General features: G+C 40.9%; 2 protein-coding genes across 7 annotated transcripts in view; both read right to left on the reverse strand.

Moving 5' to 3' along the window:
• Positions 1–9,559: 9,559 nt before the first annotated feature.
• LOC118565786 overlaps positions 9,560–21,715 on the reverse strand; it is a 144,259-nt gene continuing 132,103 nt past the window's right edge. For 3 of the 4 annotated variants that reach the window (XM_036146782.1, XM_036146783.1, XM_036146781.1), the window contains 2 exons: positions 9,874–10,070; positions 9,560–9,655 (listed from right to left, as the gene is read on the reverse strand). In XM_036146782.1, the coding sequence (XP_036002675.1) occupies positions 9,612–9,655; positions 9,874–10,070 (241 nt within the window). In that variant the 3' untranslated portion in view covers positions 9,560–9,611. Of the gene's footprint in view, positions 9,656–9,873; positions 10,071–10,151; positions 10,246–10,355; positions 10,446–10,538; positions 10,902–21,715 lie in introns of all 4 variants that reach the window. The other variant, XM_036146784.1, reaches the window with a different exon arrangement.
• On the reverse strand, positions 13,795–20,069 carry LOC118565794. Of its 3 annotated transcripts, XM_036146799.1 has the most exons (6): positions 19,973–20,069; positions 18,137–18,192; positions 17,527–17,889; positions 15,163–15,225; positions 14,978–15,071; positions 13,796–14,895 (listed from the first exon to the last, which is right to left on the reverse strand). In XM_036146799.1, exons 2-6 carry the CDS (start codon positions 18,183–18,185, stop codon positions 14,694–14,696), a joined length of 771 nt encoding a protein of 256 aa, XP_036002692.1. In that variant the 5' UTR covers positions 18,186–18,192; positions 19,973–20,069; the 3' UTR covers positions 13,796–14,693. The 3 variants fall into 3 exon arrangements, with proteins under 3 accessions (XP_036002693.1, XP_036002692.1, XP_036002691.1); XM_036146800.1 differs by lacking the exon at positions 19,973–20,069 and having other exon boundaries at positions 13,795–14,895; positions 17,527–17,886; positions 18,137–18,261; XM_036146798.1 differs by lacking the exon at positions 19,973–20,069 and having other exon boundaries at positions 18,137–18,263.

Below are 21,715 nucleotides of genomic sequence, written 5' to 3' on the forward strand. Positions count from 1 at the left end.
TGTGAATAGTTTTATTATGATTCATGTTGGGAATATTTCAAATGATATGGACACTACAATGGGAAAGTAGGAGAGGAAAGGAAGAACAAGAAGAAAAAAGAAAAGGTGAAAGAAAGAGGAGATAAAAGAAAGAGAATGATAAAACAATGATTAAAAAAATAAATGTACTTCGTTTAATTGAAAATTTGCAGTTCCTATATTGTCCACGAGGGGCGCTGTGTTTTAATCAGCAGATGGTAGCACTGAGCTTCAGATGTGGAAAATTGATTTTAAATCATTTCTTAATTTTTATCTGTTTGATGTATTTTGTCATGTAGGACAGGGTTTTTAAGTTCCAAAAAAATGTGAATAAATGTTTTTCAACATTGTATAATCACTGTGATCAGTTCCTATGGATAATGCAAAAGTAAATGTTTAACTGAGTAAAAGTATTGTTGAAATTGCACATACTTTTCTTAAAAATGCTGAGGTTATTCATAATTGTGTAAAAGTATAATTCATTTAATATAAAAATCAACAACAAGTCCACTTTTATTAGTTCTATTTAATCTTGCAATGAGTTAACTCGTGTGGCCCTCTTGAGATCAGATTAAGCTGTATGCGGCCCCTAAACCAAAATGAGTTTGACACCCCTGCTCTAGATGATTATGGTGGTATAAACAGGTTAACAGTTTGTACATGTTATGATATATTTTTCTGGGATGAACCCGGACACAGCACGCACACACAGAGTCAGTTCTTATGAGTGAGTTTTTATTGAATAGTGTGGAAGATGGATGATTAGACCAGAGTCTTTCAACGGACGGAGGTGAAGGGTGTAGAAGCTGGCTGGCAGGAGGAGTGTGGAGAGACTGACCGGGAGGAACTCTGGAGCCGAGCACTGGAGAGCAGGACATCTGAGCAGAGCCGTGGAGCGCAGAGCATCAGAGCCGAGCAGAGCATCAGAGCCGAGCAGCGGCGAGCAGAACATCAGAGCCGAGCAGAGGCGAGCAGAGCATCTGAGCCGAGCTGAGCATCAGAGCCGAGCAGAGCATCAGAGCCGAGCAGAGGCGAGCAGAACGTCAGAGCCGAGCAGTGGCGAGCAGAGCATCAGAGGCGAGAAGAACGTCAGAGCCGAGCAGTGGCGAGCAGAGCATCAGAGCCGAGCAGAGGCGAGCAGAACCTCAGAGCCGAGTAGTGGAGCACAGGACGTCCGAGCCGTGCAGAAGAGGTCTGAACGTCTGAGCCGAGCGGTGGAGGTCTGAACGTCTGAGCCGAGAGGTGGAGGTCTGAACGTCTGAGCTGAATACTGGAGAAAACAAAACTGTCGGAAAGTCTTTGGGCTGACTGTAACAAGACCAGGTGAAAGGAGTCTTCAGGCTGACGGGTACAAACGGAGCTGACAAGAAAAACTGGCAGGGACTGAGCGGGAGTGAACGCTATGGACCGGCGACGGGAACAGAAAGAGGTGAGTCTGATAAAGCGGTGGGAACAGGTGGAAGCAGTTGTGGGTTAATTGCAGCCTGCCAGGTGAAACTGATCAGGCTGCGCAGGAACAAGAGAGAGGGAGAGAGGCTCAGCATGCAGCCAATAAGCTGCATCCTGACAGTACATACCTGGGCATCACCTGATTAGGTGTTTTTTACCCTTAAGAAAAAAATGTCCTGGTATTTCCAGTTCTTTTCATTTGAGTCCAGAACAATTTGCTAAAACTCTCAGTGAAAAAGGGAATTTCTGCACTTTGACCTTTCACCACCTCTGATAAAAGCAGAAAATTTAAAACAGTCCCAGTTGCCAAAGTTAAAAATATTCATACAAACAATAGAAACATACATTGCATGTGAAAAGCGCGGGGCTTTCAGAAGTCCAGCGTGCGTTTCAATACAAATTTACATGGGGAATGTCAGATTCCTGGGGCTTTAGTTTCACAGGAAAAAGGTCCTGGTCTGAGGGTAGAACTATTCAACAAGCCATGGGGCTTTGCTCAATGGACGGGGTTGTGTGTAGCAAGGCTAAAGACTCAACAAGCGGGAATAAGAAGCAGTCAGGAGATGAGTTTGCAAATCTATCGTTTTTATATGCTAAATTTATAAGAAAAAGTAGTTTTAAGATGTTTTAGGTGAGAAACTACACCTCCAAACTTCATCAGTCAGTTCAAGGTTATGAGTTGATTTTGAATCCGTTGTTCAACTTGTCGGGAACAACAGAAAACCTGCTGACAGCCTGGTCTCTGAGGCGGCGGTGGGAAACCCGGTTGCTGCAGCATTTAGTCGTCCATGAAGTCGATAATTTCCAGCAGACTGGATCTGCTTCTTGTGGCTATATGTGGACACAAAGGTGTTTGAAGCTACATGCACTCCCCAGCAATCCAATCATGTAGACGATGGAACATGAGGAACTTCTGCTGGTTTGTGTTTGTTGTGAGATCACATCTAGAACAGGGTTGTCCACCAAATTTCTCTGTGGCGTTGGAGCTGTGGCCACAGCTTTGGGCTCAGAGGCTTTACAACAGGGGGCTTAAAATGAGACTCTGTGGGGCTCCCAGTTTCATGAAGACGCAACAGCTGACTGTTGGAAGAGAATCACTATTTAAATCTGGCTGAATTTATTTTGTTACTTTGGGGCGGCAGTAGTGCAGGAGCTAGGAGATCGTCCTGTAACAGGCGGGATACCGGTTTGAACTCTCGCTCAGCCATTGTGTCCTTGAGCAATACACCTACCTTGCTTTGTCTTATGTGGAAGGCAAAGCAAGGCTGTTAGATGATTATCTGTCAGTCTGCCTCATGGCAGCTGTAGCGTACCACTGTCAGCGGGTGAATGACTGAAATGAGTGAGAAGCACTTTGGGGTCCTCGGGACTTAATAAAGCACCATAGTACAGACCATTTACCATTTGGGGTTTTCTTTTTAAACTTTAGTTACCATCCTGTTTACTGTAGGGTGAGAACATTAGTTGTGTAGCTTTTTTTCTTATAGCCATGTCTTTACCCACGTGCGTAAATCTACTTTATCGAGTCATGCTTTAGAATTGTTCTTAGCGACAAAGCAAAACTAAAGACATGTGCCTTGAACCTCCGGTATGCTGTCACACACGAGTGACTAGTGAGTCAGCCATGACCATCTAAACCACAAACTTAATCAAGCATTAAATAGCTGTTTCTCTACAGGTAAATTCCCTCAGAAGTTTCAGTGTTTACCAAATTTGTTTTGGGTATCTTTGGCTATTACTCCACAGAATGTACTTTCCTCTGTGTGTTTTTTTTTATGTTCCTCTCATGTACACCACTTTGAATTGTCTTGTTCCTGTAATTTGCTATAAAAATATAAACTGGCCTTGCTTTATTTTAAAATCAGTAAAGCAACACATAAATTGCTGCTAAAGTTCCAGAACAGACACACTTCCATATTCAGCAGTTTTTTATCACCAGTTACATCATGAATTTACTTTCACTGCACTGAAACAATGAACTGGTGTCAGAGCAGTGAAACCTCCTCCCACACAGTCTGGAGACTAATGTGTGACTGAATGGAAGATTCACGTATGGAAGAGTCATGACTTTTCACATGACAGGAGAACTCTGATCAACGTGGATGGTGGGCATGCTGATGTGGCGTACATCTGTCAACATATGAATAACGATCTCCAGTGCACACAGTTTTTATTTTATGGATGAGGAAGTGGGGAGTGCGGTGGGAGTCATAATTTCTGCTGACCGTTTTACATCGTGTCATTGTGTTTTGGGCAGTGGATAAAATGTCTCCTTAGACGATGTCAATCAGTGTCTTTTTAGTGATTAAAGATCTGGATGGAAAGAATAAGTGAATCCCTGCCGATCCAGAAGTGGCCTGGATTTTCATTGAAGCATGCGTCAATGGGCCTCAATTGTACCATTAAATTTACCAAAATAATAAAACGTTTTCTACAGAGATCTCCAGCAGCCATTGGGCAAAAGGCGAGGTCCTACCTGGACAGGTGGGCAGTCCATCTCAGGGCAACACAGAGACACACGGGACTAACATCACTGCACTCACACCACAGGGAGGTAGGAAAACCTTTCCCACTGTTCCTGTCCTGATATTAAACATTAAACATGCTAACTGGGGTCTGTAAAATGTGAGATGAAGCTGTTGGGTTTTTAAAAATGGACTGAATTTATAAAGTCTTTGTCTAGTCATACTGACCACTCAAAGCGCTTCACTCTATCGCCACATTCACCCAAACACGCTCATTCATTCACCAAGACGGAGATCTGTATGCAACTTGGGGTTCGGTGCCTTGCCCAGGGGCACATCAACATGTGATGGGGGAAGCTAGAATCAAACCTATAACCTTTCAGCTTCAAGAAGACTTTTCTACCCGCTGATCCACAGTCGGCCCAGTTTTTATAATTTCTTTGGGCTTTATTTCTGATCTAGAGGTGAAATTCTGGGCAGTCTGGCTGCTGGAAGCCTGGTGCAGGAAAACCTGCAAAGAAATAAAGAGACAGAAGAATCTACTGGCATCTCTCTGATGAGAGCTGATGGGGATCAAACCTGCAGACTGCTGTACTATCACCTGCATAACCACCTGCATGGAATTACATTTTTGATAGCTAGTTTTAATGATGATATAAATTTATGTCACTGCTAATTTTAGTCTCCTCACTCTCAGTGGATTCTGCTCTGCAGTGAATCAAAGGCTCAGATATGCAGCCACTCCTTCAGGAACGGGGTAAACTGGTTTCTACCGCTAAACCATTAGGAGAGCGAGGTTCTATTTTTAGGTGATTTAGTAGTGTGAGTTTCTATTTGTAGCAATAAGCCGTAGATTATCAGCCTGGGAAAAGTTTCAGAGGAGTTGGTGTTTCTGCTAAACATTCCAGTGACCTTTTCCACAGATACTCTGATATGTTTAATGCGTATCTGTGGAAATACTTTTATTCTCTGATAAATCATTTGGTATCAGGAGAAACTTATTTTTAATGACAGGTAAAGGTAATTAACACATTGCTCATGATGGCTTTAATAATACTACTACTACTACTAATAATAATAGTAATAATAATATTAATGATAATGTATTTCATTCGAAAGCCCACTTCGAGGATACTGTACAAATCCAACAATATATCAACAATAAATGATGACGAAGACAACACATACAGTATAAAAAAGTTACAATGAACAGTTACAATTATACACAGATTAGCACATTTGCTAAAAATACTGTGGCTGAGTCTTTAACTTTTGTATTTGGGAACAATTAGGATGAAGCCAGTCGACCTGATTAATTTTTACATGTTTTTTTTTGTTTTTACTTAAATTAAACTTCACACAAATGATGTTATTACCTAAAGATGAGTTTAAGTAACAGTTTCATCAATTCAGTTTGATTCAATGAAACATCTTCCAGGTTAAGTGGGCTTGGAGGGATTTATCTGGTTACAGACATAAACATTGTCTTCTGGACGATGGATTTAAAGGTAAAACGAATTAAATTTCAGTCAATAATACATAAAACAGTTTATTATGATGAAACATTAAGCAGCTGATGAGCTACTGAGTCATCCATTAAGGGAACTTTGTTCATTAATAAATCTTCCTGGAGAGATGTGTTTGATTTTATGTTATTTATAGCTGAGGCAGGTATTTCCTCCTTCCTTGTTGTGAACTCAGAGATAATTAAATGTCTCATAGAAGCATGTGATACACACCTCCACGTGTCTGAAGGAGTGAACACCTCCAGCAGAGATTGCTGCTACTCACTACCAGACTCTCTACAATCTGATTCATCAAACATAATTCATTAAAAAGGTTGTAAATAACAAGACAGCCTGTTAAAAGACTGATGGCTAAGTTTTTTTCTTATGCTTCTGTTTATTTTCTTCATTTTTTTCACTCGGTTTCCTGTCTAAAAGTAACAAAGATGTGGTTGTTTAAGGTGCTGACTCAGCAGCTGTTGTCATTTTGTTCCAGGAACTTTTAAGGCACCAAAAAAAAATTACCTGCCTTCTTTTTTAAGCAAACAGCTGATTAGATTCTCTATCCTTACTATAAAAGGAACAAGGATGTCTTTGTTCTAGTTTCCTCTGTTTCCATCAGGTAGTCATCATTACGTTTCTGAAATATCCCCTTTGGGTTGACAGTTTCAATTAACACAGTTTCCCTGTAGCTAATTTACTCAACTTTACACCAAGCTAGATTTTTTTATATATTAGTTTTTAAAGAAATATTTTACTATGATGTGGGGGGACTAAAAGCTTCAATGTACATATAACCAATTTTCCTCCATAAATTTTCCTAAAGGCGAAATGACGATGAAGTTGAAGGGAAAAAAACACGGAAAATCACAGAGATGTGATAAGGAGGAGTACAATGAAGCATCTGGGTATGACTTATGTGCATTATTGTATTTTTAGGTTTTTAACAACATAGTCTGCTTTCTTTCTAACTGGTGTTGGTTTTTGAAAATTTGTTAGGTCTGTCTCTTTATTTCAGTGTTCATGCAGGAAAGTCAAGGCCAGTTTTTCAATCTGGACTTCATTCGTGGTGGTCATGAAGAAAACTGCTGGATCAGATCCTCTAGGGAGGGACACCAAACCGAAAGGCCGAGCTAAATGTTACAACAAATCTGAGAGCTGATCATACAGCTTACAGCCGTGGGTGGATGTAAGGGAGCAGGACAGTGAACGCACTGTGGTTAAACTATATTAGCTAAGCAAATTTTGGTTGAAAAGACGGAAAATGTGGGTTAAAAGTAAAAGGTACAAGGTCATTGGTTAAAAAAGAGTTTTTGTTCATCAAACTGCCAAATCATTCCAAACGTTCAACATCAGTGTAAGGAGAGAACAATCCAGTGGTGGCTGGTCAATAGAGAGCGTCGCCCCCTTCAGAGACAGTAAACGCAAATTACAAAATGAAAAGTAAATATCACAACTTTTCTCTCATGAAACCTATTTGAATTTTAATTTTTCAGCAATCCATTCTGCATTATTTGTTTAAGTCATGTTTTTTTTTTTTTTTTATCCCAGTGGGACACTTAGACAGCTAAGCTTGTACGTATGCGTTTGGCTTCCATGTGACTTCATGCTGGTCTCTGATTGGTTAAAGAATCTCCCGGGAGGAGCAGCTGTCTGCCCCTGTCGGCCAGTCAGTGCTTTTTGTGTAATTCTTAAACAGTTCACATTAATTCATCATTCCTGTTGATCAAAGTCAATCAAAGTCAACAGGAATGATGCCTGAGTGTCAGGCGTGTCATTCACGCCTAACACTCAGGCAGGCGTGAATGACACCTAAACCCAGATGCAGACAGAAGAGTCAGGTCACAATATCACAGCAAATTTAAACGCAGGTTATTACTTTATAAAATGATCATTTCACAAGACTTTCAATAGAGGAAAAAAAAAGCAGATGAAGGAACCTGGACCGGACTGACCAGACTTAAGACTCCAAGTGAGCGTGGCCAGCTGTTATATTTTCATTACATTGGCTCTTTGTTTTAAAATAGATTTTTAACTTTTATAATGTACGTTAATGCTGAGTTATTGAGCTTTTCTGTTGACTCCAGGTCCTTGAGGACAGACAGTCAACATTTACTCTCGGTTCCACAGATAAAATACAAATATTAGGGTGATTAAACTTTCTCTGTGCCCATGCCTGGACTCTGGAATCAGTCTTCACCAAATCCTCGGTCTATAACTGAACTTGTTCTTGTTTAGATCAGAGCTCTAGACTTTGTGATTCAGGCAGACTTTTACCTGACAGACATGACAAAGACGTCAGTGGAGGCCAAGTATGTGGAGGGACACCACTGAGGCTGAGTAGGTAGTTACAGAAGGTGGAGGTGATGAGGACAACTAAGACCTGAGTCTCACATGATGGAAAGAGAACATCTGGACCAGATGTGATGGATCTAATCTCTGTGACCCCCAGTAAGGTGTGATGGTGTGCTATGGGAGCTGCAGAGTGCAGGAGAGGAAGGACTTAGCAGGCAGGGCATTATGGGATGCCGTCTACTGGACCTTAACCCAGTCTATGCTGCAGGAGTCCAGAAAAGCTCCAGATGTATCTCCACAGAACTCACCCTGGTAATGATGTTTGACCCATTTCCCTCAGGGAGAAGAGTCAGGAACATTAAATCAAAAACTAATAGACTTAAAAACAGCTTCTTAACCAAAGCTGTGAGGGCTGTCGCCCCCTGCTGGAAATCAATAAACCATCAGATCAGTTCATAATTGTTACATGTTGCAAAATCACTACTGGTAGCCCAGGTTCCTGATCTGATGAACATCATTTTACTGTTTCTCCATTTAAAGTGTGTATTAGTACACTTCAGTCTCTCAGAGAAACATCCAGGTAAATTTCATAAACCTGTAACTAAATTTATAGCCCAGTATTGCAGACTGCTGTCCACCTTTTTGACTAGAAATGAGCCCATTAGGAGTATATGCAGGCTGAAGCTCCTCAGGAAGGGTTGTTGTTGGCCAGTATCTCATTATTTCTGGGTTAGGATTGATTCACCACAAATTGGAAATACTGTTTATTAACACTTAAAACAAGTTTTTTTTACATCACACACATCATGTGAATGGAGCTCTTTAAACATGTTCCTGCTAAACTGTTACAGATCTGGAGAAACTTCTGACTGAAGACTCTGTTGCTGTACAACAGCCTGATGAAGAGCAGGCTCAGGGTTGTCTGTGATGTTCTTCATTTTATGAAGAACCTTTCTTTGTGAAATTAAAGGTTACGCTGGTGGATATGGTTCAGTTATACAATAGTTATTAAAGACAAAACTGTCACAACCTGTTTTCAGGCTCTAAATGTTTCCAACATGGTTGAATATTGAAGACTGAAAACAGAAGATGCAGAAATCGGTTAATGTATCAATAAATGCAACAGCAGCAGCAGTTTACAGCCTGAGATCCCAGAGTCACAGGTTTGAATCCTGTGGTGCAGATGAACAGTGACATCTAGTGGCTATTTCTTGGTACTGCTGAGGAAACAACCTAACATACACAGGCATGTAATAAATAAGTAACAATAAACAAAAACAACAAAAATAATATATTTTATTATTACATATCTGAACATTATTCAAATATCAAAGTATTCCAGGATATTAAAAATATTATTAAACTAGAAAAAAAGTTAATAGTTTTATTCCTTTTCTATAGCTTTCTCACTATTGCAGTGCCCTCAGGGCGACAGGGAGGCGTTCCACAGACGAGGAGCAGCAGCTAACAAAGCTCTGTCCCCCATGGTGCTCAGTCTGGTTCTTTAGCAATTTAGTGTGAAGTCTAGAGATGTTTTCAGTTTCCTGAGGAAGAGTCATTGTTGGGCCTTCTTCACTAGGTGGGAGGTGTTCACAGTGTAAGAGAGGTCTGAGGAGATGTGGATACTTGGAGATGATAAAGCATCTGCTCAGGTATTTTATGTAGAAACGTGATGTTTTTTGAGGTAGAATTGTATAAATATTGCAGTTGGCCCGTCTACTTCCTGGAGATAAATCCACAACCTCTGATTGTACGTTGGTCTGAAGGTTAATGGATTCCTGCAGGGTCTGACTGGTAGCGACCAGAAGGGGGCGCTCCAGCAGAACAACAACAACAGAGTCCAGAGTCAAACAAGCAGCAGGTCTTCTGCTCCTTTAGGTTAAAATCCTCCAACATTTGCTGAGAAACAGACCGACTGCAGAGCTGATGAGAGAAATAAAGGTGCAGAGAAATCAGAAAGAGAGTCTTTCTGGACCCACATTGGAGAACAATTTAAAGATAAATGTCTAATTTACTTTAAACATGAAAGCTGAGGAGCAAATTGAAATAAAATAACTGAAGCAGTTTAGCTTCAAACCCTCTGAAGTGAACCACCAGACTACGTCATCCTACGACCGCTCCAGCTGACCAGTCAGACTCACCTGATCTCATCCATGGTCCTCTGACTGAAGGCTCAGCTTTTCTCCAGGCTTTCCTTGATGCTGCAGTTGCTGGTTTGAAATCCGAGCCCTCAGAAAGCTGCAGGAGAGAAGACCTCGAGGAGCTCCTATCTACATGAACACAGACCTGCTCTTTAGCAAGGCATCCACACTCCAAGGTGGAGAGTTTCTCTTTAAATCTGTAAAACAAGCAAGTTTATCATTTAATAAATGTTCTGATGGAGGAAGAAGCGTTGCCATGTTTGAATGATTTGACTTACTTCTTGTTCGTTTTAAGTGTGAAGATGAAAATTAAACTCAGAGAAATGATGAAGGAGATAACAGCAAAACACAGAGGCAGCCTGGACCGGGGTCCTGGAATAAGAACAGATAAAACAATCAGAATACGCAAAAATCTCCCAGAAAAGTCACATTTAGGTTATTTTCAGCAGCTGAAATGTTTCTGTTTGGACCCACGGACTCACCGGTACTGATGGTCTCCTCCTGTGGGGCTGGAGTGGTGGGGTTTCTATCAGGAACCGGTTCTGTTGTCGTCATTTTAACAAAGTTTGGGTCTGAAACAGCAACAGCAGCAGGATTAATGAGACTCTACAGAGAAACTCTCATTAATCAGGACCAGAACCTGCAGTTTGGAGCCGTTTACTCACCGACAACCAGCAGAACTTCTGCATCTCTCCTCAGGCTTGGGATGAAACATCTGAACCTGCCGCCGTCCTCCAAGCTCACGTTCCTGATGGTCAGAGACACGTCTCCACGTTTGAGTCCTGCCTCTGACAGAGACGTCCTCTGGACGTACGTCTCCATCATCATGTCTCGCTCCGTCTTCTGGAAGCGGTACACGTACACGTACTCCACACGCCTCTGTCTGCCCGGGACCCGCAGGTCCGGTCTGGACCACTCCACCGTCCTCCCCACGGCGTCCCACTCAGGATCCACCCGACATGGGAGGAGGACGTCATCTCCAGGAGCGGCTGTGATTGGCTGAGACGAACCAATCAGCTGAAGGTCACCTGGAAACACCGGTGAGATTTAAGTTTTATTGATATTAAATATAATCATAAAAATGAAAGAAACAAAATAGTGGAAACTCTCAGGGTGAAAACAGAAAAAGAGAATTTTGAGTGTGTTTTTTTTTTTTTTTTTTTTTTTTTTAGGAACATTTCTGACTGGACCAGGTTGTCTTTCTCAGGATGTTTTAGTATGATTTCTCCTGGATGGGGGGGAAAAAAACATCAGAAGAAGAACAGTGGAAACCAGGAGGGAAATTGGGAAAAATGTCTGTGTAATTTGGTGATGGATGATTGGAAAGATGTTCAGCAAAGCTGACAATATCTCCAACCACACTGGCGTTTTTCTTCCTGGAAGTAGCTGTTTTGGGAAGTAGCCTTTCAGAGGCTGCAGAAGACTTGGAATAGCGGACAGAGTTTTACCCTTCCAACAGAGCAACCCCTCTGAACACAGTAACAGAGTTACAGCGGACCAGTTTAGATCAAAGCAGGATCATGTCAGGATGTCTGAGACTGAGGCTCCATTGGAAAATGTCTTTTTGGGTGAGGGCTCTTTAGCCAAAAAGAAGTGGGTAATATTTTGCCATGATCAGTGCTGTCTGAATAGTGCAGTCAGTAAGGAAGGAGGTAGGAAAAGGAGCCTGTATGCTTCCTCTCACAGCTCCTTCAGCATAGGAACCTCACAATGTCCATTTCTGGTGCTAAGGACCTATAAGGAATCCCACAATGCTTTGTGTGACATGACATATGAGCGCCGCTCACCTTAAGGAAATTAGCGAAAATGTCCAGAGAGAAGAGATCACATTCTTTGTAGTTCATTTTCAGAAGGTTTTAGGCCTGGAGTTGAGTCTCATCATCTCTGTGTGTTTCCATCACGTAAAGACGTCACAGTTAAAGGCCGTCTGAAATCGCCACAGCTGTCCGAAGCTCCTTTCCCATTTACAACAGCGTTCTGTTGACCTCATTAAAGGTCAAGAAAGAGGAGGTAGGAGCTATAGTTAGATGTTTTCAGGTGGAGGCTCAGTCCAGACCCAAATCCAACTGGGAATCTGTGGCAGGACTTTAAATGTTGATCTTGGCAGATGTTCTCTGTTCAACCTGACTGAGTCTGAGCCATGTTCCTAACAATGGGCTCAAACGTCATTCTGTAGATGGTGGATGTTTACCACATCACTCTAGCAGTTTGTGGGGAAATACTGAAACCTTCAGCTGCACACTGCTTTGTGTTTGTCTATCACAAGGGTCTGCAACCTTTACAATCCAAAGAGCCACTATTGCTAAATAAACCTCTGTTAGAGCCGCTAATGTTCCATGACCTTTGGAAAAAATGACAACATGTTTTTTATTTTATTTTTTTGCAAATATCTTCTTTATGGCAACTTGTTCCCATTTTAAAGAACCGCTGTTTTATTTCTATTTTTAGATTGCAAAATACATAAAATAACATTTTTGCAAAAAGAGGTTGGGTACACTATCCTCAATGTCTATGAATGTTTATCTGTGGAAAATGATGTTTAAACAATAAAAAAATAAAACATGCACCGTTTCCAACCAAACAACAATAAAAACGGTTCATTCTGGTGTGGAAGTTCAATACAATTGTTCCATTAGAAAAAGTAAAACTTCTGGTATTATATCTATATTAAAATATGATTAGTCACCATTTTTAGCCAAAGTTGTTAAGAGCCATTGTGGAAGGTCCAAAGAGCCACAGGTTGCAGAGCCCTGGGGTCCGTTCTTCGTACGTTGCTTAAAACATCCGAGATCAAATGACACATCCAAGATGACTTCATCGGGCTAATCCTGATCCGGCTAATTGGGTTCTTCGAACACACCTGTTGTTTATGATTAGTATGGCTGGATTGAGTTATCTGAGATAACTGCGCGTTCATGCGTTTGTTTAAAAGGGGAAATGTATCGATAGTAGAAACAATGATCAGCAGCGCTGCTATTGGCTGTTTAACATGAACAAAGAACGCCCACAGTTTTTCTCCCAAGCAGAACACGAGCTTTTAATGGAAGGTTATGCTGAATTTGAGTCATTAATTAAAACGACAGGTAACACCTCAAAGTCTGCTAAAGCCAGGAGAGAGGGCTGGCAAAAAATAGACAAATTAATGCGTAAATACTGTCCATGATAATTTTCTGTAATGGAATACATGAGCAGAAGGAGGTAGCAAAGCATCTAAAGACAGTTACAAGGCCGGCTTTTTATCACCTGAGGAACAATTCCAGGATTAAAGGACTGATGTCTCAGCAGGATCTGGAAAAACTAATCCATGTGTTTATTTTTAGTAGAATTGATTACTGCAACGGTGTTTTCACGGGTCTGCCTAAAAAGTGGATCAGACAGCTGCAGCTGATCCAGAACGCTGCTGCCCGCGTCCTCACCAAGACTAAGAAAGTAGAGCACATAACCCCAGTTCTAAAGTCCTTACACTGGCTCCCTGTATCTCAGAGAATAGACTTTAAAATACTTCTGTTAGTCTATAAATCCCTGAATGGCTTAGCACCTAAATACATCACAGACTTGTTATCAGTGTATCAACCCTCCAGACCACTCAGGTCTTCTGGCTCCAGCCTGCTCTGCAGAACCAGAACCAGAACCAAACAAGGAGAAGCAGCATTTAGTTCATATGCTCCACTTATCTGGAACAAACTTCCAGAAAACTGTAAAAGTGCGGAAAGCCTGAGTTCCTTTAAATCGAGATTAAAAACACATTTGTTTAAAATTGCCTTTGAATGTTCTAGTTAAACTGTTTTACTGTTTTTAATGTTCTTCTTTGTTACTACATTCTATCCCTACTTGCTTTTATTCTATTTTCTATCTACATTTTATTATTTTGGTATATCTTAATCATGTAAAGCACTTTGTATTGTCTTGTACTGAATTGTGCTATATAAATAAATTTGCCTTGCCTTGCCTTGCAAAGAATCCATCATGTTGAAATAAAGCAGAAATAAACCCGTGGTTCACTTACAATAAAAGCTCTGCTTCCTACTAGTGACAGGATGTGAATTATTACTCTGAGCTTTTTACATTTTCTCTTTTTCTGTACTTTTAACTGTCAGTTCTGTGTGAATAACTAACATCATTGGGTCTCAGTTAAAGTGCTTCCAGGTTCAAGCAGCAAAATACATCTAGGTTTAAGAAATCAGCCAATAATCCAGGCTGTTTGACTTTAGCTTTGGTGTCTACAGCACCCAGCAGCTGTTACTGACCAGCTTTATAAAAAAAAAACAACTATAACATCCCTACTGCACATCTTCTACAAGAACACGTCCAGATAAGGATTTAAAATATTTCTTCCTAACACTCTACAGCTGACTCTGATCTACAGATAGTCTTTTGGCAACGTTCACAGTTCAAACATGTTCAACATGTATTTAGATATGGGCTCAAAAACTAAAACATCAAAAATAAACATGATACCAGATCAGTTTCACATAAAGGTTAAACAATAGAAATAAATGAAAGCAACATCACTAAAAACAGCTGCTCTGTCTATACAAAAATTCGTTTCTTTTTTGGTCTAAAAACCTTAGATTTTTTCTCTCTTCTTGAAAATAAATCCAGAACTTCTTGGTCTGAAAGTTTGGGGGTTTTCTGCAGAGTCATGCAGCGACCAGAAGGGGGCGCTCCAGTAGAACAACAACAGAGTCCAGAGTCAAACAAGCAGCAGGTCTTCTGTTGCTTTAGGTTAAAGTCCTCCAACATTTGCTGAGGAACAGACCGACTGCAGAGCTGATGAGAGAAATAAAGGTGCAGAGAAATCATGAGTCTCTCTGGACCCATCATCCATGGTCCTCTGACTGAAGGCTCAGCTCTTCTCCAGGCTTTCCTTGATGCTGCAGTTGCTGGTTTGAATCCGAGCCCTCAGAAAGCTGCAGGAGAGAAGACCTCATGGAGCTCCCATCTACATGAACACAGACCTGCTCTTGAGCAAGGCATCCACACTCCAAGGTGGAGGCTTGTCTCAGGAGTTTCTCTTTAAATCTGTAAAAACAAGCAGATTTATCATTTAATAAATGTTCTGATGGAGGAAGAAGCGCCGCCATGTTTGAATGATTTGACTTACTTCTTGTTCGTTTTAAGTGTGAAGATGAAAATTAAATTCAGAGAAATGATGAAGGAAATAACAGCAACACACAGAGGCAGCCTGGACCGGGGTCCTGAAATAAAAAGAGATCAGAACATACAGTAAAAAGTTGAATTTAGGTTATGATCAGAAGCTGAAACATCTGTTTTGACCTGCTGACTCACCGGTACTGATGGTCACATTCTGTGGAGCCGATTCTGTTGTCGTCATTTTGGCTGACTTTGGTTCTGAAACAGCAACAGGATTGATGAGAGTCTACAGAGAAGATTCTGATGGTTTTTATCAGACATCCAAGGTCTGGATGAAGCGTTCTGCTGGTTGCTTAGTAACAGTTTAATGTTAGCTAAACAGAAGAGCAGCAGCGTTTACCTTAAATGGAGATCAAGACCAAAAACAAGCAGGAGGTAAAAGTGCAAAATGTTGAATGTCTGAATGAGAGTGAGCCATGAGCATGTAGAATGAAGGGTTACACTGACATTCACTACAAGAGTTTCTTTTATTTGGATAACATTCTGCTTTTGTTACTGTTAGCTGTAGCTATTAAAACAGCTGCAAACATCTGTGTAGAAGCACAGGTGGTGAAGAAATGCATCTGGTCAGGAAACACGTCTTGAAAAACATGTGAGGGATAATGGCCGATGAGGAGTCTGTTATTGAATATTAATGGACAACGTGGAAACGTGAACCATCCAACATGAAGTGGAGGACGGTTGAGGGCGTTATCTCACTTATCCCATGGTCACTTATGAAAGAAAGATTAAATCAATTATTAATACTTTAATGTTTTTTTCCAACTGTTAAAATCATACGTTTTTCACAAGAAGCGACTGAGGGAACTATTTAATATCTCTTGTTGTGACGCGTTGCCAAGGTAACCAGCATCAACCGTTTGCAGTTACCAGCTAACGTTTGAGCCAACACAATAATTTAGAACAATCAGGATCTTTGACCAGAACTCTTTATAGATGTCCTATAGCACATTTAAAAAAAAGGTGCATAGTCACGTTTTTGACTTTTTAAAATTATACATCAGTAGCTAACTCTGGTTGGATACAAAGTTTTTATGAAAGATCATCATACCCTGCTGCCATTTTAATTGTTTTTTGGTGTTATTTGCTTAATCTTTGCTGAATTTGTTTGTAAATAAATCCTTTTGTGTTTATTTATGATTTCATCAGAAGTACGCACGGCGAAAGCGCAGCAGGGGATAAAACATGGAAACAGCTAACGGCTATTAGCATCTCCACGCTAAACAAAGAGTGTTTCCAAGATCTAGTGAAAAGAAAAAAAAATATTCCAAGAGTGAAAAGCCTGGAATGTCTCTGGGAATACAATCTGAACGTTGTTGTTCACTGAAGCAGACACTAAACCTGATGAGGCTCTGATGTGACCCTCTGATATGAGTCTCTTAAAGTTGCTGTAGATCCGTTTATTTAATTAATAACGGTTGGTCTTCAATCACGCCGAGCTGCTGCTTTACTGTGAGGCACTGCAGAGGTTAGAGCACGGTTCAGGATTATGTAATTTTGATTTATTAATTTTGCAAACTGGTATTATGATAGTTCTGTGATACTGTCACTAGATGGCGCCACGTCTGTTTATATCTGCTAATCGCTCCCGGTGCTGGGGCTATTTATCCACAAAAAGGACCATCAAAACATTATCAGGATGGAGGCTTGGTGAATATAACCTTATTTTATCATCATTAAAGCGGTTTTTGTTTTTTTTATAAGCATTTAATGTGGCTATATACCTTTAGCGGACATCCAGCAGCCAATCAGAATCAAGTATTGATCCAGACCATGGTATAACCCAGGGGTCGGCAACATATCCCTCCGCCTCATAACGCGCTGCAGCTCATCCTGACAGCAGGAGCAGAGTAAACTCAGAAAGAGCAGCTTTGCCCGTATTTTCTGCAGTTTACGGTTGCAATGACTGATGATAACTGCTGGAAGTAGATTAGGCGGTGCAGATCACCATTTTGTTCAGAGATTGGTTCTAAAGATGAGTTTTATACTCATCTTATAACATTGCAAAACCCAACCCATAAACCGTACTTTAATGCTTATTTGTTGTCTTTTTATGTCCCTAAAATGTAAAATTAGTATTAATTTAAATTTAAATGTTTAATACCATGTCTATCTTTGTTTAAGGGGTAAAAAAAATATTTTGGCATGAAAACGGATATTTATTTACAAGGGGACAGATAGGGCATTGAGACTTGTTCTACAGTTGATGCCGCGACCTGACGTCACAAACTGGGAGGAGGCAGTACTGTTCTTCACCAAGACGGCTGCCCCCATTAAAAGACCTTCAAATCAAAATTACTCTTAATTAAAAAAGCGTATCATTTATTGAACAGTATATAATAATTTTATATTTAAAGTACTTTCAGCAGTTTGAATTCTGATTTTGACCGGACTTCTCCTTTAAATCTCTGCTGCATTAAACCTTCCTGTAACATTGACATCTTTAACTCTGTGTGGTGAAATAGCTCAGTGCTACTGAGACCTACAGACTGAACTCACCAGAGACTGTGATGCTGGTCCCTGCAGAACCAGATCCATCATCAGTCTTCACATCACAGTAACACTGTCCAGAGTCTTCAGTCCTCAGTCTGGACACATGGAGTCTGATTCGTCCTTCTCTGAGGACGTCTTTGTCACTCTGGACTCGTCCTGAAAACTGTTCATCCTGAGACTCTGACACCTCAACACCATCAAGGACCTGATACAAGACTAATTCTTTCCTAGGAGTTAACAAGCTGCAGTAGATGAACAGATCTCTCCAGGATCCATCAGGTGTGGTGGTGAAGGTCCACTCCAGAGTGATGCTGTGGTTCTCCTCTGCCTGATAGGAGCTCTGTGTCACATTCACTACAAATGTTGCTGCTGAGGAGACAGAGAGGGAAAGAGAGGAGCAGACACACTGAGAACTGGAACATGGGAGTCTTTAAACTACATCTCTAGAGCTTTCTGTCCCATGATGCTCTCTGTGCTGTCAGAGCTCTGCTTGATGCTCTTCAAGTCAAACTGCTTGATCAGATGCAGCTGGAGGATTGAAGTGTTCCCTTCACTGACAGACTTTTCACTGATTATTGATGGATTTAGACTGAACAAAGAGAAGATGGAAACTGACCACAGAGACATGAGTTGAGGATGATGAGCAGCAGGATCCTGCAGATCATCTTCTCCCTGTGAGAGGAGACAGAGGAGGAGAGTCAGCAACACATCAGCTCCAGCATCACTCACTGATCTTCAGCAGCTTTTCTGAATAAAACAAGCAGCGAAGCGCTGTTGAGGAAAATATCTTAGTTGTTATATTGATCAGGCATTTGTATGTACAGTAATAAGGTACTTCTGGCCTCTAAACTATGTCTCCCCTTTCAGGGCAAAGAAAAACACAGTTTATAGGATGTGTTGAGAGCTAGTTTATGGCTTTTGAGGTCATTTGGCTTGACCCCTGATTGGACGGTTTGAATACTAAATCATGCTTTACTGAATGAATAGCTTCTTTGTTTTAAAAACAGACACAGCTTGTAGCCACAGTGTCTGCCCCCCCCCCAAAAAAACTAACCAGGAGGGGTTAGTTAATGTGATAAAAGGATGTCTTTGCGAACCTTTGATTAGACAAAAAACTGCAATGCCTGGGAGAAGGACGAGGGTAACAAACTAGCATGTAAGTTTTTGTCTCTTGGAATTACAAATGAATTAAATATGCATATTTTAAATGTTTGCCTCTGATCATTGTTTCTCCTTTACTGCCAAATCTTAAACCGGGGTAAGATGGGCCTTCAGAGATAAGCAGGAGCAGGCCCTTATTAATATCCACAGTGGTTAAATAATTACCTTCCCCCAGGGCTAAACATGGTATTATTACACACAGTATCTTCCTCAGGTGGACCCACAAAATATTTTCACTGTCCATAAATATAATTAGCTGCACTGTCAACTACATCTGCAATGATTGTGTTTTTAGGCCCATCTGCTCATTAATGTCATAAAACCTCATTCACATAATCATCATTTAGTGAAGGAGCGGTGATAGGAATATGACGCCATCTATGCAGCCATTTATGGAAATCCTGAAATACATGAATAGAAATCTTTGAAGTCTAAAAAAGTGATGCTGAATAAATTGTTGCTTTCACTGATATCTGCAACTCTGTGTAGTTAATTTATTAGTTTTGTGTATCTGTGAGAACACCACTAAACTACAGCAGCTGGGTGCAACAACATTCCTGACATGAAGTTACCTCTGAAAGTTTTTTCTGCCTTACTTACATATCAAAGAGCTGCTGGCATGAAAACAGTTTGTTCAGAACCAAAAGCATCTCCTCGTACAACCGTTCAAAGGGTTTTAAAGAGCAGTTCAAGTGAATATGGAGCTTATGCAGGTCGCCTATCTATCGAGCCTAGAGGACCACTTTGCTTGTTCTGGTGGAGTCAGCGAAACAGCGCCCCCTGGTCTCAGAGCACAGTCTGACACCTGTAATGACGCCTGCATCCAGCACACAGACTTCCATAAAGTGACACGCCTTTTTCAACACTTCCTTGTACAGATCATCTCAGCTAAAAATAAAAAAAGCAGGGTTAGACCAAACAACCCTGCTACTGAGTAAGGTTGTTTAATTCTATTGTCATAACTGACTAAGAAAAAACGCAAAAAGAAAAGCCAGGGTGTGCAGGAATTTACCCCAGACATCACTCTGGATTAACCCTGCTCTTTGAACATGTGGGAGCGAGCAGTTAGAGCTGCAGGCTGAGATCAGTGGAGCACAAATCAACAGCAAACCTAGAACAAACTTCTCCATTAGAACTCTCTCATTTAATCCCTCTCTTCCTCCACCCCATAAAAAAAATAAAATAATAAGAAGAATGAAAGGGAACTTTTGCCCTGGGGTTTGACAATATCCACAACAGTTGTGTATTGCTGTAAATAAAATAAAACAAACAAAAGACCAGCAAGGCTCACCTTTAACAGGCGTCCAGACCAGCAATCCAAAACGCTGAACGGGTGAAGAGAATCTCTCAGAGACCTGTTGCTCTCACCATCTCAGCCTCCGCTTCCTGAACACTGAATGAGAGAACTGCCCTTAAGCTGTTTTAAGCGTTCCCTCTCCCCTTTCTAACTCCACCCGGTGAAAAGGACAACCCACAGTGCTCGCTGTAGGCGGAGCTGAAGCAGCTTCTATCCCGCCCATATGGAAGAAAAACAAACATTCTCATTGGAATCTGCCTTTTTTAAAAATTCCAACTTTAAAACACAGATTTTTTTAGACAATGAATTCCTTACACTTAAATTTTATCTGGTAAAAATTATGGATGTGATTTTTTTTTCATTTTTTAAAAATCACTTCTAAAATATCCCCCAAATAATTTTTACCTGCAAAAAAATCTGTTAAAATAAATTTGCCTACATAACATTTGTATAAATATTTTTGCATGGTATTAAAACAGTAATTTAAAAACAAATATCCCTGCTTTTATTTGATCATTTGGCTTAATTCCCGTCATCAGGAAAAGGTGTCACATTTGTGTCTTTTCCAGCATCACTCAGAAAAACCAGCAACATCTACAGTCTGACTTCATCCAGTCTCCAGATTGTCTGCTCTGGTTTGAACAGAACGTTCTGGACAAGTGAAACAAAGTTCTGCCGGCTGGGAAACTGCAGCCAAGTGATCTGACAGAGATTCACTCTCAGCTCCATGGAACTCTGAAACGTCTCAAATGCCAAAGTTTAGCTAACCAGCAGAGTGAGTGGCCCCCACACCTCAGTGATGCAGCAGTAATTTTTCTGCACATCCTGAAAAACAGTTTGTTCCTGTTTTTACCAGTAAAAAGCCAGACTAATAGATGGAGGCAAAAAGTAAAAAAGGTCTTGATAAAACAAGAATAAATCACTTTAACAGTGTTTTTTTGTCATTACAACATACATTCCAGTGAAATGTCTCCTCTGCATTTAACCCACCCTTTAGGGTCTTCCTCTGGGTCCCAGAGTGTCAGTCTGTGGGAGTCAAACCCAGAACCTCCAGGACAAAATCATAATGCTAACCACTACTCCCCACTGTTTTCTATCTCAGCCAGAGTTTTCACAGCCTAACTGTAGCTCAGGTGAAAGTCCCTCTGCGTCTGTCCATCATGAGGACCCTGCTGATGCTCATTGGAGTGAACCTCCACCTCACGTCTTGGTGGCTGAATAAGCCTGGAAATAAACTACAACGTCTGCACTCTCTACCCTCTGGACATTTTGGATTGATTTCCATGAGGTGGGCTTGATGTCACACAAAGGATTGTGGGATTCCTTATAGCTGCTTAGTGCCCATAAGGGACATAGTGAGGTTTCTATGTTAAAGTAGCTGCTAGCTAAAGGAAGTGTAGGGGCTACATAATACTTGGGCGTTGGCTTGTCTAACAGGTCTGTGAGGACTGGGTGTGAGTCCAAGGGAGCACTGCGGACGTTTATACCTGACATGGATGTAGGTGCTGTATTCTGCAACAACAGAGGGGGGGTTGGGGGGGGGGGGGGGGGCAGTACTCAACATAAGCAGTGGAAATGCAGTAAAAAGAGAAGAAACTGTTATGGTTTAATTGTTTTATCAGTACAAATCTGGTTTCATTTTAGTTTTAGACTCATACATTTTAAAGCCTTATTTTGGTGGTTCAATTAGATTGTATTTATATGGCGCCAAATCACAACACCATCATCTTACAGCAC

The sequence above is a fragment of the Fundulus heteroclitus genome, chromosome 14, assembly GCF_011125445.2.
Source record: "Fundulus heteroclitus isolate FHET01 chromosome 14, MU-UCD_Fhet_4.1, whole genome shotgun sequence".
Taxonomy (NCBI): Eukaryota; Metazoa; Chordata; class Actinopteri; order Cyprinodontiformes; family Fundulidae; genus Fundulus; species Fundulus heteroclitus.